This window comes from Manduca sexta, chromosome 2 (genome assembly GCF_014839805.1).
Source record: "Manduca sexta isolate Smith_Timp_Sample1 chromosome 2, JHU_Msex_v1.0, whole genome shotgun sequence".
Classification (NCBI taxonomy): domain Eukaryota; kingdom Metazoa; phylum Arthropoda; class Insecta; order Lepidoptera; family Sphingidae; genus Manduca; species Manduca sexta.
This window is the reverse complement of record NC_051116.1, coordinates 4610500-4630351: the sequence shown is the minus strand read 5'-3', so window position 1 is coordinate 4630351 and position 19852 is coordinate 4610500. Positions and strand designations below refer to the sequence as shown.

Genomic DNA, 19852 nt, shown 5'->3' with positions numbered 1-19852 from the left:
AGGTAGCATATATATACATAATTACCATAGTAATCTGAGGTCGTTATTGTAGTTTCGCCGTTGGTCTTGTGGCATCTATTACCCGTAGTCTGTGATGTTCTGGGTTCAATTCCCAGATCAGAAAACATTAAAACAATTCTATCACGATTTACCTGCGGCTAGATTAAAAGAATTAACTTTAAGGTCATAGAAACTGCCTCGATCACTTCAGTAGTTAAGTTGTCTTGGGTAGCCAGTACGACTATCATGCTGAGACCTCGGATTTGATCCATGCATCAGTAAAAGTTTTTTTTTTTATGATAAGGAACAGTTTAGTTAACAATTTGTCCTATAAATGACTTAAAGATTATATAATGCTGGACCTTGCATCCATCAAATGAGGTTGTTTAACCTCTACCTACCCTTTAAAGACATAAGCATAACTCTATATACACGTAAATCCAAATGGAATCGCCAGCACAAAATATAAATAATAGTATATTCTGAAGCATAAAGTTAGAAAATGAATGCCCCAGTTGAGTCTCCAAAGAGCTGTCTCACAAAGGTCAGTTATAAATGGAGCGGTTTTGCATTTTATAAATAGTGATTGATATCTAAAAGGTCGAACATGAATTAGTATACAAAGGTCGTGAGGTATATGCTTTCTACATAATAGCATCACCGCATTTTTTATTTTTTAGGGCAGGCAGAGATAGTTCTCTATGTTAGTACAAATCCGTGATATTTCGAAGCTTATTAGGTCTTTTATAATTAGGCATGCTTGTTGCAATTTACCAGCACAGTTTTAGATTCAAAACTAATACTAAACAGAAATCTCCCAACATTTCTTGACCAGGAGACACTCTGAGACCTCAGCACTGCAGTCGCCATAATACAAGAAAAGACAGTCACATTTACACATACTTTAAAATATCTTTATATAAATGGCTCATAACCTATAACCTCAGGCATGTATGTTCTCCCGCAGACTGCTGTGGTCGGATCCAGGGTGACGCTGCCGTGCCGAGTGGAGAATAAAGCTGGCCAGCTGCAGTGGACCAAGGACGACTTCGGGCTTGGTCTCCACCGGGACCTGAGCGGCTATGACCGGTACAAGATGATTGGAAGCGACGAAGAAGGTAATTCTTGAATTAGGTACTAAGGGGCATAACTAATTGACCCTACTGCTTCTGATGGTAGATAGCATACAGATAAAGTATCAATTCACGAACAATCATTAACTTTCGCTGGACAATTATGCTGGACAGTTCGAAACTGGATATACATATATGATCCCGGTGCACACTCTCACATAACCCATAACAGTTATTATACCCTATGTAATAGGGTAGGGTAATGCCTGTCGTTATCCAGGCGAATACAAATATACCTCCTACAACAAATAAAACTAAGAATGACATTCATCCTAAACAATTAAATAAAGAACAGAGTACACAAGAAACGGAGCTGTGAAAGTAGTTAACTAGCTATAATTATTTGATTAGAAATGGCAATCATAGATTGTGACATCTGCCTACTCCTAGAAAAGGATAGAAGTATCTGGAATATATAACTCTTCCGCTTTAGTTCACAAGCTTACTTGTCAGAGCTGAATACCAGAAAACCGTATACTATTATCAGAACTTTAGCTGAAGTTAAAGTATTGCAAGCATCAGATGTTACGCTTCGCAATTTCCAGTAATTTCATTGGCTTCAAAGTCCTTCGAACTTGTTTCTTAACTTATTATTGGGGTTGCGTAATAGAGTGCTTTGGCGTAGTTGTATTACGCTACGACTGCAGTGCTTAGGTCTTGGGTTCGACTCCTGGTCGCTGGTGGCAGGATATATTTTATATCCGCCCGGACAGCGACCACTGTAAAATAGGTGTTAACACCCGCCATAGTGACCCACGTAAGTGTGTCGTGCTCCGGGATCAGCCTGTTTATATCTGGTTCTTACAGACCGGCATAATTGTGTCGACTGCCGAGGGGTAATCATCTCTCGTAAGTCAACTTTCTATTGGACTCCACTCCACTCACCCTCAGGTGCAGTGGGGTCACTTTGTACTCATAAAAAAAGTTTTGAATTTTCTCAAAAATCTCAAATTATTGTATGCCATCTGCTATGGCATACAATAAGTATGCCATAACAGATCATAACTGCACTACAACTAATAACCGACACTACAATTTGACCGGTACACCACAATAAACATTTAAGAATTAAAATTTTTAAAGTAATGCTGGAGTATATAGTAATTTCTTACGAGAAACTGACAGCTGTACCATAAGAAAACCTGGTATAGGTTTGTCGTGGGATGAATCGAAGTATATCCTATAAAACAGGTTAAGATAATTATGACAATAAGTAAGATAACTTTCCTTGTTAATATTATACCGACATCCGTAGAACGCGAGCACTTATTGCTCGACATTGAATTTGAATTGCACTAGAAAATGCAGACCATCATGCTAGGACACAAAACTATATTAAAATCAATAGAATTACAACCAGACTTGATTGAAAAGGAAAAGGTACACGAATAGTATAGACGGAATATCTATACATGTTATGAAACAAAATCTCGTTTTCTCTGTCTGTATGTTATCAATTTTCTCAAAATCTGCTTAAGGGATTTTTATGAAATTTGGTATGGAGATAGTTTAATACCCTGGGAAGGTTATAGGTTACTTTCTATCCCGGAAAAATATATAACGGGACTTTGATCCCAGAAAACTCCTTTACGCGGGCGAAATCGCGAGCAAAAGCTAGTTCTTAATAAATTGTCTTCAATAAGTTCAATCTATGTGTTCTCTGAAATCATTCTAATACAATTTGTTAGATTTATTATTACTAAATAATATTATTTTATTGCGTACATATATTTACTTTTACTTAATAAGGTAAAGGACCCCTATTCCGTCTATAGAGGCGAATCCGTCTTTTTGCAAATAATAATATCAGCCCTGTATTATAATATACTTGCTCACTGCTGAGCACGGGCCTCCTCTACTACTGAGAGGGATTAGGCCTTAGTCCCCCACGCTGGCCTAGTGCGGATTGGTAGACTTCACACACCTTCGAAATTCCTATAGAGAACTTCTCAGATGTGCAGGTTTCCTCACGATGTTTTCGTTCACCGTTACAGCGAACGATAAATTCACAAAGAATACACACATGATTTTTTAGAAAAGTCAGAGGTGTGTGTCCTTGGGATTTGAACCTGCGGACATTCGTCTCGGCAGTCCGTTCCACACCCAACTAGGCTATCGCCGCTTTTTGGAAATACGGGCGTTCTATTCGAAGGACAACTTCGATAGCCGTGTAGGTAAGAGAGTCAAAAAATCCCTTATTATACCCTATACAGCTATCAAACCTGTCGTTCGATTAGAACGCCTGTAATTGCAAAAAGACGGATATATCCCCATAGATGGAATAGGGCTCACTGACCTTACCTATCTAGTAGTGTATGTAGATTCGAAAATTGTGAAAACCTGAACTCCATTCCCAAAATTGACTATTAAATTCGATCGTATTGATTTATAACGGACATGAGTTGCCTTAGAATTAAAATTTCTGTTCATACCAAAAGAAATGGAAATATTAGAAGGGACTTCCATCGTTAGGTATTATTGGTTTATATAATTTAATCATGAAAACATTTTGAGGTTAAAATAGTATTGATTGTTGTTTTCTTTCAACAGGAGACTATTCCTTAGACATCAGGGAGGTGACCCTGGAAGATGACGCCAAATACCAATGCCAAGTCTCTACAGGACCTAAAGGTAAGTTACCTATTTTAACTAGAAATTTAACCTATAAAATATAGAGTGAAAATAAAGCATCTTATTTTTGCAGTATGACATCATTTTACTTTATCATTAGGTTTTTATTTCTTGTGATGGAAGCATATCTTTTACCAGCATTGGGTTGTGAAAATAATGCGTTTATTTTTTGTATTATGCGATCATTTTACCTTATCATAATGGTGTTTATTTATTTATGGTGGAAGGATATATTTTACCACAGCATTAGGTTGCGGTGGTACGCGGTGGAAGCCCACATATCTAACCTCTCTATTGATATCCTCCCTATAACATTATATCATCTAATACGGAGATATCATTCCTGTGTTTCTGACTGCCTCTAACATAATCCCACCAAAATTTCATTAGATCAAATTAAATTTAAAACACATTAAACCGGCATACAATTTTCCGTGATTTTTTGTTTCAAATGAAACAAGCGACCAATTGCAAGGAAACAATACGCTACAAATAAATGAATAATTTTAACTCAACAAAATACTACCAATGCCAGCTAAATAAAGTCTATATTTGCTCAAAATTCCGGGAACAGATTGTAACGAACCTAATTTGAACGTTTTATCGTGAGTCGATACCGACACGATATGCCGACGTATAATTTGAAACAATAAATCAGCCCTCGACATACAAAATTACTAACGAAACAGTGCAAACACTCTCTACATTATTGTACATTAAAAAACTGTAGGAATTCATGGGCTGAAAGAGATTATTGTTTTCTCTGGTGCAAGTTGTGAATGAGAGCGGTTTTGTTTGAGACTATTCCGCCATCACACCCAACACTACTGTTTACCCATCTGTCTGTCTGTCTGTCGTTACGTCGGCTTGCGTGTCGACGAATACGGGGTTAGATTGTTACTTCTTTTCGACTACTCGCATCCATAATCTCCCAGCAACCGTCCTGAGTCATGGTTCGTAACCCGTTAGTGGATAGCCCTCAGCATGGTCTCTTAAATTTCAAGGGTTGCGAACGCCTTAAGCACTCACCCAAAATTCCGGAATGTTTGTATAAGCAGGCCCTTGCTAGGCTAACAAATAGATGAAATTAAAAAATATATATTAAACAACTCCTGTGAGCCAGGAAAGGCCCAAGCTACGGCGCGGCGTGCAGCGGAGTGGATTACCATTCAGTGCCAGGTTTATTACACACGAGCTATATTTTCTTCAAGGAATATATTGGCTGTCTATGCATATATTATCTGAACACATCAAACAATATTTAAAAACCCGATTGTAAAAAGCACATAAAGCCATTGGTGCCCGTTCCTAATCTCTCTCCGGTCATATCTGATTGCCGTCTCAACGAATTATAAGAGTGAAAGAACAGAGAGTGATTGTGTATTGCGCACTCACTTGTGTACTATAATATCTCCTGCGTACCTGGCTGGTCTCTATTGAGATTGGCTGCCGTGGTCGAAATTCGGCTATGACGGATTCATAGATGAAATATAACCCGCTAACCTTTTCCAATTATACCAATCCTTACATCTTCCATTCAATATAACTATTGTTTTTGCTCTTCGGTCGTTACTCGTGAAATTGTGTTTGCTCTTAATAAATTTCTGCTGCTATGCCCACTGTGCTTTTTAGGGTTCTATGAAGGGGATAATTCATATTCTCTTGCACATATATAATTTGAAATGTACAAGGAGTGTAGTGCTGAAAATGGAAACTTACACATTTTATATTATACGAATGAGATTGTTATAAACTTTCAAATTATTTGGAATATTTTAAAAATAAATAGTATAGGAAATAAATTGAAATTTTGTATATAGTTCTAACATTTATAATAATAATAATATCAGCCCTGTATTATATACTTGCCCACTGCTGAGCACGGGCCTCCTCTACTACTGAGAGGGATTAGGCCTAAGTCCACCACGCTGGCCTAGTGCGGATTGGTGGACTACACACACCCTCGAAATTCCTATAGCGAACTTCTCAGGTTCCTCGCGATGTTTTCCTTCACCAATAAAGCAAACGATAATTCACAAAGAATACACACATGATTTTGGGATTTGAACCTGCGGACATTCGTCTCGGCAGTCCGTTCCACAACCAACTAGGCTATCGCTGCTTTTTAACGTTTATACAACACAATAATTATTAGTATTAATATCAAAATACTTGTTTGTAACAGCTAGTGCCATCTATTGTTGTTCTGTGCACTTATTGAATGTGGTATTGTCCATGCCCTACAGATAGTATTTATGTTTAAAGGAAACTAATAAACCACTAGTATTGTCTGTGTCAATGCGTAAGCGTTTTGCTGCGTTTTCTTTATCAATAATTGCTTGAGCTTTTCTCTTTCCTTCCTTAGTCTCCACCTTTTTTTTTACAATGCTTATTCGTAATATGAATTCAATGGAATTGAATAGATGTTTCTATTTTCTCACTGTTTTTTAATATCGTTTTTAATACCTCGTAATTAAATAGAATCAAGGCATTTCTACGAAATCCTTTAGTAAAGTCCAGCATTTTTTGTTGGTTCTTCTAATATCAATTGTAATTCAACCCTCGCAGCGTAATTTTCTTTTAATTCCACCCATCGGCCGTGTATTTTTATTTTTCATGACTTTCAATTTCCATTTGTGGTTTATAAATGATTTAATCGGTTCCGCGGCATGTTTTGTAATGGATTTGACCATTTATTCAGTTTGGGGAAAGATCCCTCGAAAATTTTGGTTGTTTGTTTTTCGATTTGAACAAGTAATTTCGTTTTTGTGGCGTGTTTTAATTTTGTTTATCGTAATTGTTGTGCTTTTCTTCTAAATTGTTCTAAACATTTTAGACTGGTCAGCTAGAACTTCATGCTACCCGTTTTTTGGATTTCTTCTTCTAAACGTTATAAAAATCTTGGAGAAAAATTTAAACTGCTAAGTTTAGAATTTCATATACTTAACGTTTTTACTAGATTTGATTATTCTTAAAATAGTAACCAGTCAATGACCTCAAATAATCCAAATAAATCTAAAAATAATCTCCTTTACTAAGATAAAGAAAATATAAATTCTATCACCCTCATCCGCTTCAAGATTATAGATACGGTGGGATCTATTTTCACCCTTAGTAGGGGTGAAACAGACGTAAATTCCGATTAGGATCACCCCACGGTTTACGTAGGACGTGCTATGCAATATTGTAAGCGTTTACTAGATAAGGGATAATAGTCTGTAAGGTTTCCTTCTGGGTTTGAATTTAAAAAAGAAATATAAAATAAACGTACTGGTTTAAAATAAAAATGATAAAGAAATTTACGTAATTTATCTTATTCAAAGTTTGAAATTAGAATGATAATATTTAAATTACAGCAGACATACATACATAGTATCGCGTTACTATACCATAGGGGTGGGCAGTGACTATAGATTGCCATTTTGCACGATTCTGACAAACTTCTCTCGCTTTTTCCACCTTCATCGATCATTCATGCATTCCCGCCGGTTCAGGGCACTTTTGACCTTTACTAAGAATATCAGATATCTGACATTCGAAGGTTCGGTGCAGTCAAACTCTACTGGCTCTCCTCTACAGCTGTAATATCTGCTTGTAATACACTTGTTAACGATTTAGTAAATCTAAAAACAATTTACTTGATAATGCTTGAGAAAATATCATGGTTATACATAACGTCGTCTCATTTGTATTAAAGAAGCATGGTATACAAAAGATCGAACACCTCACATCACAACCCGACCCCAGCAGTGGATCCTTATAATTCATACACACACACATCATCACGCATTTATTCCCGAAGGGGTATGCAGAGGCGCAACCAGGGCGCCCACTTTTCGCCAAGCGTGATCCGTCCCATGATGTAATAGGGGGCGAGCTTATCGCCATATCGGGCACTAATTCCAGGCTCCGAGCTGATACTGGGCAGAAAAACCCAAATATCACTGCCCGACCCGGGATTCGAACCCAGGACCTCACAGCGCTGCTTACCGCGCATGCAACACAACTATGCCACCGAGGCATATAATTTATGACTGGTATGAAAATGGCAATACTTTGTGTTGGATATCATGTAATATCCAACACAAAGTATTGCCCGCTTTGATAATAATTGAACTCACGACCTTCTAGTCAACAGCCTATATATGCTGTCACTAAACCAAACAGGCAACAAAATGATATTATATTTTGCTAAACACAACGTCGACGATCTCATATATCCGATCGGTTTCCTCATTAATTTTGTAACAACATAAAACCTTCTATTAAGGGCGGGCTTCCACTAAAACTGTTCGTAACTAAGTATTGCAAGGAACCATAGAAAAGCCATCGAATGATGTGACATTTTTAGGAACATTTCCAGTAGACCTGAGCAAATTATTTTATTGCTTTGAATGACGAGACGAGCTTGAAGTTCGCCCGATGGTAAGTGATACGACCGCCCATAAAACATTGAACTACAAAGTATTATTTGATATTCCACTGCGCTCACCATCCTGAGACATGAGATGTTAAGTCTTATTATGTCCAGTTTGAAGGACATTGTAGTACTTGCTACAATGTCCTTCAAACTGGAACACAACAGTGACTACAACTGCTTGGCGACATAAATAGACATTGCGGTGGTACCTACCCAGGCGGACTCTCACATATGAGAGATCTACCACCAATAAATACATGTAGAAAGTTATGCCATTATGAATTTTCCTATAGAGAGCCGCTTAGCTCCCATATCTGGTGAGCAACCCTTAGAACGACGTGAATACATAATCAAAATTATTGAGGGTACCCTGAACCCTTCACGATGAAGTCATAATAGCACCCCACCTTTAAACTTTAACAATGTCTTAAAAGATCCCTCTGTCTGAAAACTGCATTCTCGAAACACAATTCATATATAATCTTCATCTTCAGGACCCTTTCATACAATTTATCAAATTTAATACCGGGATCATGCCGTCTTTCAAGTGGCTTCGAAGATTCAAGTGCCTTTTCAAATGCAAAAAGGTCTGCGAAATTAATTTGCATCTGGATATAAACTTTGATTCCCGTCTTATCTGGAACGGTTCTTTGTTTGTTAAATACTGGAATTGTGTGTTTATTAATGTTTATCCCTCTGTCTTTGTCACCTTACTTAACCATGAGAATTTGAATTAAGATATTAACTGTATATTGAATGTATGTAGTATTAATGCTTTGAAATGTTTAGAATTAATTGGTACGGCTTAATCTACAATGGATTTCGTTGCGAAGTTATAGTTAGTGTCTGATATCGTGAAAGTTCAATGCCTTTCTGCCCTTCTTACTTCACCTTAGATCATTGTTGGCTATAGTTTTGTTTAGATGTTGATTCTGTTTAAATTGATACAATATCATATATAACCTGGATAGTTTTTGAGATTCTTCGCAACTTCGTAGAATATTTTAAAGCAAAAGGAAACTCAATCTTATTAAGTAGACAAAATACCTCTTTTACTGTTTACTTCTTGAAGACGTTTTCGTGGAATTTTAAAGTCCTTATCGTAAAACGCTTGTATGTCTAATTCCAATATATTAAGACTTAAAAAAAACAAGTTTTAGTTGATTAAAATTCATTCAATTTTTCGTTTGACATTTATTTTCTTATACTTACCGGCTATAATTGCCTGGCATATAAACTTGTAAACCCGTTACTGCATTTGGCTTTTTCTATCTACTCCCTTGCGATTAAAATCAACTTAGTTAGTACGATAGAATCAAGCAAGCTCCAAACTTCTGCTTTCATCACTAATTATCAACTCTAATCCATTGAAATAGACCACGTCTCTAAGATTACCATAATTCAATAAATCTCGAAAGTTCCACAAATTTGCGGTCCCACTAACTAACTTACGATACCCCGAGATCACAATTTAATACAACAAGGGGAAAAGACAACGCGATCGTGTGGACTCCGGGTATTTCGCAACGACTTTCCGAGTTTCCAACTTAAATAGTGCAAAGTTTTGTGATTTTGCCTCAAGCCAGTTTGTTCATTGTGGCTCGGCGATGATAAAAAACAAAGTTCTCGCCATTAGTTTCATGTAAATCGTTCATTTTTACCACCGAGGATTCGCGAGTGCCTTTTTGAAATGTGTTCTGTTTTGAATAAAGATGTTGCTGTTTATATTCTTTGTTGTGCTTTGTACTATCTTAATGTTTAGTGTTTCATATTTAGAAAGATTTCTTTTGATTGTTGAGGATATGATATTTTGACTTATGCATTTCTTGTAGATATCTTACTTGGTTAACAACTATTCACATGATTGAAATGTAACAAAAAAACACACTTCTATCTTTAAAGAGCTAAACGGAAGCACAATTAGTACATTCGTATTGAGACGAGATTAAGGAATTTGTCAGTCGTTTATTTGTAAAAAAAAAATTATCGTCTTAGCACAAGTAAACTGTGATTCCTTCTTAGTCAAATCACGGTCACGGCGGCAAATCTCAACGGAGATCAGACAGGTACGCAAGAGATATTATAGTGCACAAGTGTGTACGCAATACACAAGTGCGCTCAGTCCCATCACCGTCGTAGTCCGGTGAGACGGCAATCTGATTTGACCGGAAAGAGACCAAGCGCAGGACCAACGGCTTTACGTGCTTTCCGAGACACGGGGGAGTTACACCGCTAACTTCCTAACAAATTTTGGCCCCACTCGGGATTCGAACCTAGGACCTCAGCGCGGTATTCGTATCCATACCGCGTACAATTATAACATATTTCCAAATTAGACATTTATACACTCAAACATAAAGATTTCAATATCCAAAACTCTCACTCAAAACAAGATACGAAAACCCGTTTTCATTTAATTGCTCATAACATAACGTTATTTAACTTGATTCAAAGACATAGTAATTTTAATATCTACTTCCAAGATATTTCAAACGGTTGTTTCAATTTGAATTGTTGAATAAATAAATACTCTTGTTCTATCTACGCTGTTAGCTCGCGGTGAATTTATCTATATTATTTATTGTTTAATGAATTAGTATTTGAATAGCATTCTGGTTTACATTACACTAATTAATATCTAGAGTGCTCTGCCTAGCTTACAGATTACTGTTGCTTATTATTAGACGCCGTATCCGTTGGCGAAATATGGAAGAGGCTTTTACTCAACATTGGGTGAAGGCTGAAGAAAAAGACGCTGTATAAACTTATTTATTTTAATGCGTTGAAACCCATTCCATTTGATGGTAAACGGAGTGGCGTTCAGACAGAATATCCACTGATGAGACGAAGTTTTCATTATACCTCTTTTTAACCTGAAATACGTTTATTAGATCGACACGGATCAGCTTATACAAACAAATAGGACTTTCGGGAGAGTAGATTAGGCGCTCGCAACCATTGGGAATTGAGTGACCATGCTGAAAACAACCCACTAACGGGGTTGAGAACGTCTGCTCAGGACAGCCATTGAGAAAAGATGGAGAAATCAGTCTATGTATAACGGTTTTAACAGACCGGCATAATTGTATCAACTACCGAGGGGTAATCATCCATCATCAGTCGACATTCTATTGAACCCCTACTCCATTTGCCGTCATTGGTGTGCAGGTTTGAAAAATATTTGAGAATAGGGAAGAATAATACAGCAGTCAGTGCAATTACTTAGCATTATAAGTCTTAATATCTATTCAATAAGCGCATGCTTCGCTACAATCCTTCGTTATTCGGATGGTGGCTACTGTTTACGGATAGTCGTATTGTTTGTGACATTTCTCACGCATTTACATTATAAAAACTTCAAATAGCAGATTTGTCGAAAACAATTTCTAACCGAAAATCTCATGTCAAGATAGTCAGTTTACTGAAAAACCCGAAATGAATGTTCCTCTGAATTGAAAGCCTGTCTTCATAAAGTTCGTTGATCTAACCGTGTCATCGGCTACCTGAATGTCATAGATTTTTTCAAAGGCCCCGAGCCTAATTTCGACTCGTCACACTCAGTTACATTCGCTTTTCAAGGGTTGCCGTACTTGGGTGAATTTTACGGACTATTTTGAAGATACATATGTATGTTCTTAGGTATGGGAGAGCTAACGGGTTTATTTATTACTCTCTGCCGTTACCTAGTTTTCTTTAATTAGGAATCCAATTCTCTTTTCTAACCACTGTAAAAGAGATCAGCAACCCTGTGATTTTTTTTCTCAACAAAATGATCTCATTGGTGTAAGGTCCTAAGAGACTGACGACAGATAATTATCTGTCACCAGTCGGTACAATTATGCCGGCCCGTTTGATTGTTTCTGGAACATGACACACTTTTTCTGGTCCATTGTTCAAACCACAGAATTCCATTGACGCATTTTTGCCGGACTGGTATGTACATCCTACCGAATAAAACCACACTACTCTTTCTCCCATATATTAAAGGTCGCGTACGCGTGTGCATACAACCATCCTCCTTACAGGAGACGGCTGTAGGGCAGACGTTCTCGTAGTCCAAAGAATGTCATCACAACGATGGGTTTACATAATGTATAAAGTAGTTGCTGGCTGGCAAAATACAAATGACCTATAGCAAATATACCATTGAAGTTCTTTCTAGACGCTTGTGATTACGAGCGATAAAAAAACAACAAAAACTGAACTCAATACCACGAGATTACCGATTGTCGCAATTATATTCTTCTCAAAAGTAATAACGTTTTAAATTACCCTTTAATTTCTCAATTGAGCTCCGAAATTGAGCCTTAATTTGCAACACTTGTGGGTTCAATTTTGGAAATTATTTTTAAATTCTTCATTTAAATGAGTATGTTTATTTCATAAAACCTTAACCCTATTTACAAAAGCAATATATAGAACGTTTCAGTTGTTATTAGATCAAGAAAAAACTCTTTTACGCGGACGGAACCAAAGGCCAAGGCTAGTTAAAAATAACTGTACAATTTTCAAGAAAAATAATTATTATAATTAGAACAAAGTTGATGTACTGTTTGGGCGTTTCTTAATCTCATTTACTACAAAACATCTAATTGTCACATTAGCTTGCCGTGAGAAGAAATAAGACAGTGGTCCTACCATGCTTAACTCTTCAAGCAGGCAAATATCCGTATCTCACCTTTTCATATTTTTACTTCGGTAGAACAATTACGAGGAAAAATTAAAACAAATCCACTTCACGCCTTTACGCCGATAAGGTAGGCTGAGGCCAGTCTGCTGCAAGTAGTCTAACATTTCGGACCCATGATGTGATGGGGAAGGAACTTATCACCATATACGTCAAAAATTCTTTTCTCCAATACTGAACAAAAAAAACCAATATCAATTTGCCCGATTCAAGATTTGAACTTGAGACCTATGTTGATATCCTATCGCAATACAATTACGACACTGAGACTACATAAAGTTCATTCGAAACAAATCAAAATAACCTTTGTTGCAGGTGAACCCGCCATTCGGTCGAGATACGCTCGGCTCAGTGTTTTGGTGCCACCGGAGCCTCCTAAAATACTTCAAGGCAATTACTACTCTACAACTGAAGACAGGAAGATCAAATTGGAGTGCGTGTCCGTTGGTGGGAAGCCGCCTGCTGAGGTACGATTGATTTGTATTACAATGCGTTGCGTGGGCTTTGGAGTTAAGTCTTCATTTGTAAAAGGTGTTTGATACGAATTTCATTTGTATTTTATTTTCGATGCATTATTAGAGTTTCAATGGACTTTGAACCTGAGATTTTGCTTTAACACGAGAGCTGAGTAATTAAGTTTCGATTTAAAAGTAAGGATTTGTACTGGAAGTTTAGTCTTTGAATGAATCCGAATCGTAGAAGAAATTACCCTCAAAGTAGCATTGCTTATTAGATTCGTAGTAATAACCTAATACGACACAGATCTTGTATTGTATAAGAGGAAATTAATTATTTCCAGGCTCAATTATTTTTGCATATAGTTCGTTGATAGAATTATTTCTAATCATAGTATTGAAATCTTAGAAATATTATCTATGTTTATAAATATCTATACTATTATTTTAAATAGAAAAATGTTATAGTTATAAGGGCTTATAACTGGAACTACTGAATCGATTTTGAAAATTCTTTCACTAATAGGAAGATAAATTCCTCCTGAGTGCTATAAACCCTATGGAAAATATCTCGAATTTTATTTTCACACAAGCGAAAGCGCGGGCAAAAGCTAGTCTATTACAAACATATGTATCATTATAATAAATACATAATATCGTTTCCTTCGAGACAAATGGAAAGGTGAATGGATAATGTTAAAGATACGAGGAAATGAATAATGGGATCAGAGTTGACAGGTACGAATGGAAGGGAAAACATATTCCAATCTCATAGAGAGGAAGTAGGGGAAACGTCTCTGTGCGTATTGTTTAAATTACACGGAAGCATCATTATATGCATTATATTAAAAGCGGCGATAGCCTAGTTGGTTGTGGAACGGACTGCTAAGACGAATGTCCGCAGGTTCAAATCCCAAGGGCACACACCTCTGACTTTTCTAAAAAATTAAGTGTGTATTCTTTGTGAATTATCGCTTGATTTAACGGTAAAGGAAAACATCGTGAGGAAACCTGCACACCTGAGAAATTCTCTATAGGAATTTCGAAGGTGTGTGAAGTCTACCGATCCGCACTAGGCCAGCGTGGTGGACTAAGGCCTAATCCCTCTCAGTAGTAGAGGAGGCCCGTGTCCAACAGTGGGACAGTACTTATAATACAGGGCTGATATTATTATTATTATATGCGTTCGATAAGACGTTCTTGTTAGTAGTAAATACTGTGTTCACCTATTAGTAGCACACATATCAAATGCCGTACCTTATTATTTTATCGTATTGAATGATGTAATATGTAGTGCTGTTGATGTACCTTATTACAAATAAATAAATGCTATAAATGCGAATTCCGAAGATGCTACGATGTTTGTTAGAAGTAAACGCTGAAATAGTTGAACGGATTTAAATGAATTTGGAACTCACACCATAATATACTAAGTTTCAAGGCTTTACTAAAATAATGTATCGGTTTTCCTTAATTATAAAAAAATGTACCTACTGTTAAAACATGTTAAGTTGTTTTTGAAATGTCTAGCAAACAACCAATTGAACAGCTTATTGATTAACAAAGATTCAAAATTCGTCACAATTATCTAAACCATAGGTAACATTGTAGTTCTAACGGATAAATATTTTGGCCAAGTTCTTTCACGTCATCCCTTTTAAAAGCAGTGATAATTCTAATTAATCAACGTCACAATGTAATGGAAATTCGCCTGTTATTATAACGGTCTCTATTCATACATATTTTTCCTAATTCAAGGCCTAATTCCTTCGTGACTAGGTAGAATTTTACTTGACTAAGTGTTTTTATTTGAACGTGATTCTTGAGTTTTTGATCTTGTTTTTAAGCCACGGTTAGAGGTTTAACAAGAAAAATAGGTATACTCTATTTTTCTGATCAGGTCTGTCATCTATTTCATAGAATGACACTAATGTCTATTGTAATTTATTAACGCGAGCTATTTATTAAGACGATAACAAATTATTGTAGCCAATGGTTGAAGTCGAGCAGGAAAGTAGTAGTAAAATTAAGCAAATATTTATCTACAAAATTTATTTTGAAAAAGTGTTTTACCAACTTCGGTTTGGAGTAAGGAAAAGGTACGAAGGGCATAAAAATTAATTGTGTTTAGATTTCAATTGATCTTTAGAAAATATTAAGAGATGTCAAGAGAATATTGTCTATGCGCTGAGATCCGATCTTTACACATACAATTATTTGTTGTTAATTAACGGATAAAATCATTCGATCTTGCACTTACAAGATAATGCACGAAAATATTAAAATTTACATGTTATATTAAAGAGAATGTACAAAATTTTGGACCATGGAATATTGTATGTACTAACTTACTAACTTAATCTAGTAATTTATGTATTTCATTCGCAATAACATAGATAATTAGTTTTAGTTAATTATATATTTAAAAGCATTATTTGATGCAAAATATACTTGAATTTGTAATGTGATTTTCATTATTACGTCATTTGAGTCAGCCTAATCCACGAGTAACAAATAGCAATTACTGCAATCCATTAAGTTCAATCAAACCAATTTTAACGGTATAAAGTTCGACTTGAGTTGGAATATTTTTTTCCAATTAAGTTATTGATAAAGTTGTGGCACTGGTGGTAGGATAACATCCACCATAGTGGCCCACGTAAGTGTCGCGCTCCGGGATCAGCCTGTGTATATTCGGTTCCAACAGGCCGGCATAATTATGTCGACTGCCGAGGGGTAATCACCTTTAGGCACTCTATCTGCACCCTGCTCCACGTCCCTTTAAGTACAGTGGGTTCATTTTGCCGTGTTAGTTCAAAAAGTAGAGCTGGTTTTGTGAGTTTTTAGTTCAAAAGCTCGGCAGCTTGCTAAATGCTAAGAAACGAATTTAGAAAGATGCTTCAAAGACTACGTACTACCAATGTACCTAAAACATTGTAAGACCCTAGACTAGACCTAGATAGACAACTACAAAGAAAAAACTATATTAAGAAAATAATTACAAGACACTAAGATTTTAAAGCCAGCACAAAACACGAAATACTTAACAAATTCCACAGAACAATCAACAAACAAAATTAATTACAAAATGAGTTCTAAAATCGAGTTTTGTCAAGCCCCGGAGACTTCACCCATACAATAAAGTCGGTTGTCAATTTGTTTGTGGCGGGTGTTTCATTTAACTCGAAGCGGGACCGGGCACAATTAGGGGCTAAATTGAAAATGATGCCGCGACGAAATTGTGACGTCCCGTGAGATGCAACAGAGAGCATTTGACAATTGTATGTGAAGGTTTTTAAAACGTGTGAATGAGGAATATAGTAACGATGTCTATGGCCCAGTTTCGCTTTATAGGTCATGCGATAATGCTGTATTTTACTATTCGATAAACACATATTTAATTGTCCCACTGTAGTGCAGGCGGTATTAGACTTAACTTCCATCGATTAAAGTTGATTATTATTGTTGTGGACATGTCATATAACATTTTTAGTTGTACGATAAATTGGATTGGTTTTTTATGCTGTTTGTCTTGCAGGGCTCTTATACTGTATGATAGTGTAAACGCGTAACGCGGCCATGTCATGTTATCTTCGAGAAATGTGCGTGGAATGGTAATCTGTAAGCCAAATTTCTATAGTCCTAAACATGATGCGTTGCGTTACGTGCTTGTTACGCACTGTTAAAATAACGTGCGCGATAGAGAATAAAGCCCCAGTTATCGGATTTTAGGACAAATGACTGCAAATAACAATTATGCTGACAGTTTAACAAATAGCATAATTCAAAGCTGATCTTATTGAATTTTACTAGAGCGGCCGCTTTCGTGTTTTAATAAAGAACATACAGACACCTTTTATCCCCGAAGGTGTAAGCAGAGGTGAAACCGGTGCTACCGCTTTCCACCCACATTCCGTCCCATAATGCGATGAGGGAGAGCCTATCGCGATATCAGGCACAAATTCATGACTCCAGGCTGATACCAAGTATCATTTCCTTATATTATGCGGCGGTTAAGGCCTGCCCGCAGATAATTCATAGAGAGACAATTAAAACCCAGGGTAATTACGTGGAACGAGCTTTATTTTTACACCTCCGCGTTACACTCGGTACTGGTTGCTGGTGTTATGCAACACGAGTCACTGGCCTGGGGAACTCCGATTCAGGGGAACGGAGTACTCCGCCGAGTCTGTCCTAATAACCTCAATATTAATATCCAAAATTAAATTTATTTTTGGCGATTTCTCAGAAACAATTTATATCGTATCCTTGTTCGCAGATCACGTGGGTGGACCGCAATGCTGGAGTCTTGACGCAAGGCGTGACGTACTCAATCGAGCCTTTGTCTGATGGACAGAGGTTCACAGCCAGGTAAATAATAATGTTGTAGGTTTGTTATTCAGCCTTTAGATCATTGATTCCCGAAGTGGTCCAAGTGGCTCCCCAAGGATCCACGGGAGACTTGACGGGTCTACGTTGGCGTGACAAAAAATAGAGGTCCAAAGTACATAAATGGGGATCCACGTTTGAAAGTAAAGTACTAAAATGTTGGCTTCACCTATCAATGGCTGGGTGCTAATTGTAATGCACTCTCTGCGAATCCTAAAAAAGGGTCAGCTATCTGCTATAGCTGTAGGTATAGCTACAGCAATCAGCTAAATTTTGAAAGAGGTCTATGCGAAAGTAATTTGGGAACCTTTTGATAAAGGTTTCCCACACAACCAGACACGCCTCTAGCCTCTAAACGCGTAGACAGGGACGCAATTAGTGAACGCACTTATTACCATGTGTGTTCTGTCCTATGATGTGATATGGGAGGCTATTGTAATATCGAGCACAAATTTCAGACTCCGGGGAGATATTGAGCAGAAGCTATCACTATAAATAAGAAAAGTTATGAATCAAGAAAGTAATTAATGTTGATTCTAAATATGAATTACTGTAGTTTATACCTTAAACTGAATTTGAAAAGAGCAACACCACTATCTTGCCCGTTCTTCTCTGGTGAGAACTGGTGGTAGAGTTAATATTGACGGAATCTAAATAATGTATAATATTTTACAGGTTCTAATAAAATTATTTTCTAAGACGAAAGGAGCAAGAGTTTTAATCAGATAAATTGTCGTAACATAAAAGTGTATGATATAAAATAAATGAATATACTCAAAAGAAATCACAACCGTTAGTTAGTCTGATAATTAATGAATATCCCAGCGCTGCACTAATTGATTAAATCTTAAATAAAATTCTAGTGAGGATTGGCGCGAAACTCATAGCTCTATTTGCAAATTAATTTGGATTTTTCCCTCTGTATCCATATTTTACTGTTGAAAAACAGTTCCAGAATGCACGGAATATAATTTTAAATATTTCTGAGTGAAATATGACTGTTGACTATAAAAAGCATGATGGAATTCGATGAAAGGAATCGAAGATGGCATTTGCAAGCGAGTTTCCGAATTTCTGTTATGAGAGTATAAGGGAATTTTTCGATTTACAATGTGTGTAGTGCAGTCATATATTTATATCGGTAGTAGGTTTGATCCATTGCGAGAATTCGTTGCATGATAAGTATATTTCCATTTTGATACTAGATTTTGTCATACGGAATGGATTTTTTTGATCGCTTGAATGACGAGACGGGCTTTCCGTCTTATAATAAACGATACGACCGTTCATAAACCGTAGAAACACCATCCAACACCTTGAATTACTAAGTATTGTTTGGTATGCCACGCTCGCCATCCTGAGACATGAGATGTCTTATTATATCCAGTAGTTATACTGGCTACAATCTCCATCAAAGCGAAATAGAACAGTGATTACACACTGCTGCTTGGCGGCAGAAATAGACATTGCGGTGGTACCCGCCCAGGTGGACTCGCACATATGAGACCTAATACCAGGATCTCTTAGTTTTTCATGTCCATGACCAAGTTTTTTATATATAGTGACTATTGAGTGTATCTATTTTCGTATGAACCTTTTAATAATTGACTATTTTTATTTTTTGTTATTTTTCCTTTTATTTCCTTATTCATAAGGTCTGTTTTCGCAGGTCCATCATAACTATGACTCCGAAGAAGGAAAACCACAACCAGACCTTCACATGTCAGGCGCAGAATACAGCTGACAGAGCCTACAGGTCTGCTAGCATACAGATAGAGGTGAGAAATATTTCAGTGTGGCATTTTGAGACTTATTGCTGAAAAATCATAAATGGCCTGATTTGACCCACTCCCACTGTTTCCCAAAAAAAATATATGTGAAATGATAGCTTGCTTTCTTATGTGTACACGGATGATAGATATTGAAATAAAAGTATTCCCTTCGTGGCCACGGATCGGACAGTCCTCCCCGAAACCACGAAGGCTACAAAGACTATGCAACTTCGAAAGAAAATTATAATATAAATACCGTGACAAAATCAGCAAAACAGTTTTATTTCAATGATAGCTTTCTGTTAGATTTCGAGGGTGTTTTGCGACCCACTTTCTTCTTTTTAATCCATGCACTATTCTTTTAA

General features: G+C 36.7%; 1 protein-coding gene across 1 annotated transcript in view; it reads left to right on the top strand.

Moving 5' to 3' along the window:
* The window catches only part of LOC115453598 (irregular chiasm C-roughest protein), a 129462-nt gene that overhangs the window by 74014 nt on the left and 35596 nt on the right, over nt 1-19852 (top strand). The window contains exons 3-7 of the mRNA XM_037437135.1: nt 968-1118; nt 3684-3764; nt 13187-13338; nt 17606-17697; nt 19385-19493. Coding sequence (XP_037293032.1) covers nt 968-1118; nt 3684-3764; nt 13187-13338; nt 17606-17697; nt 19385-19493 — 585 coding nt within the window. The remainder of the gene's footprint in view (nt 1-967; nt 1119-3683; nt 3765-13186; nt 13339-17605; nt 17698-19384; nt 19494-19852) is intronic.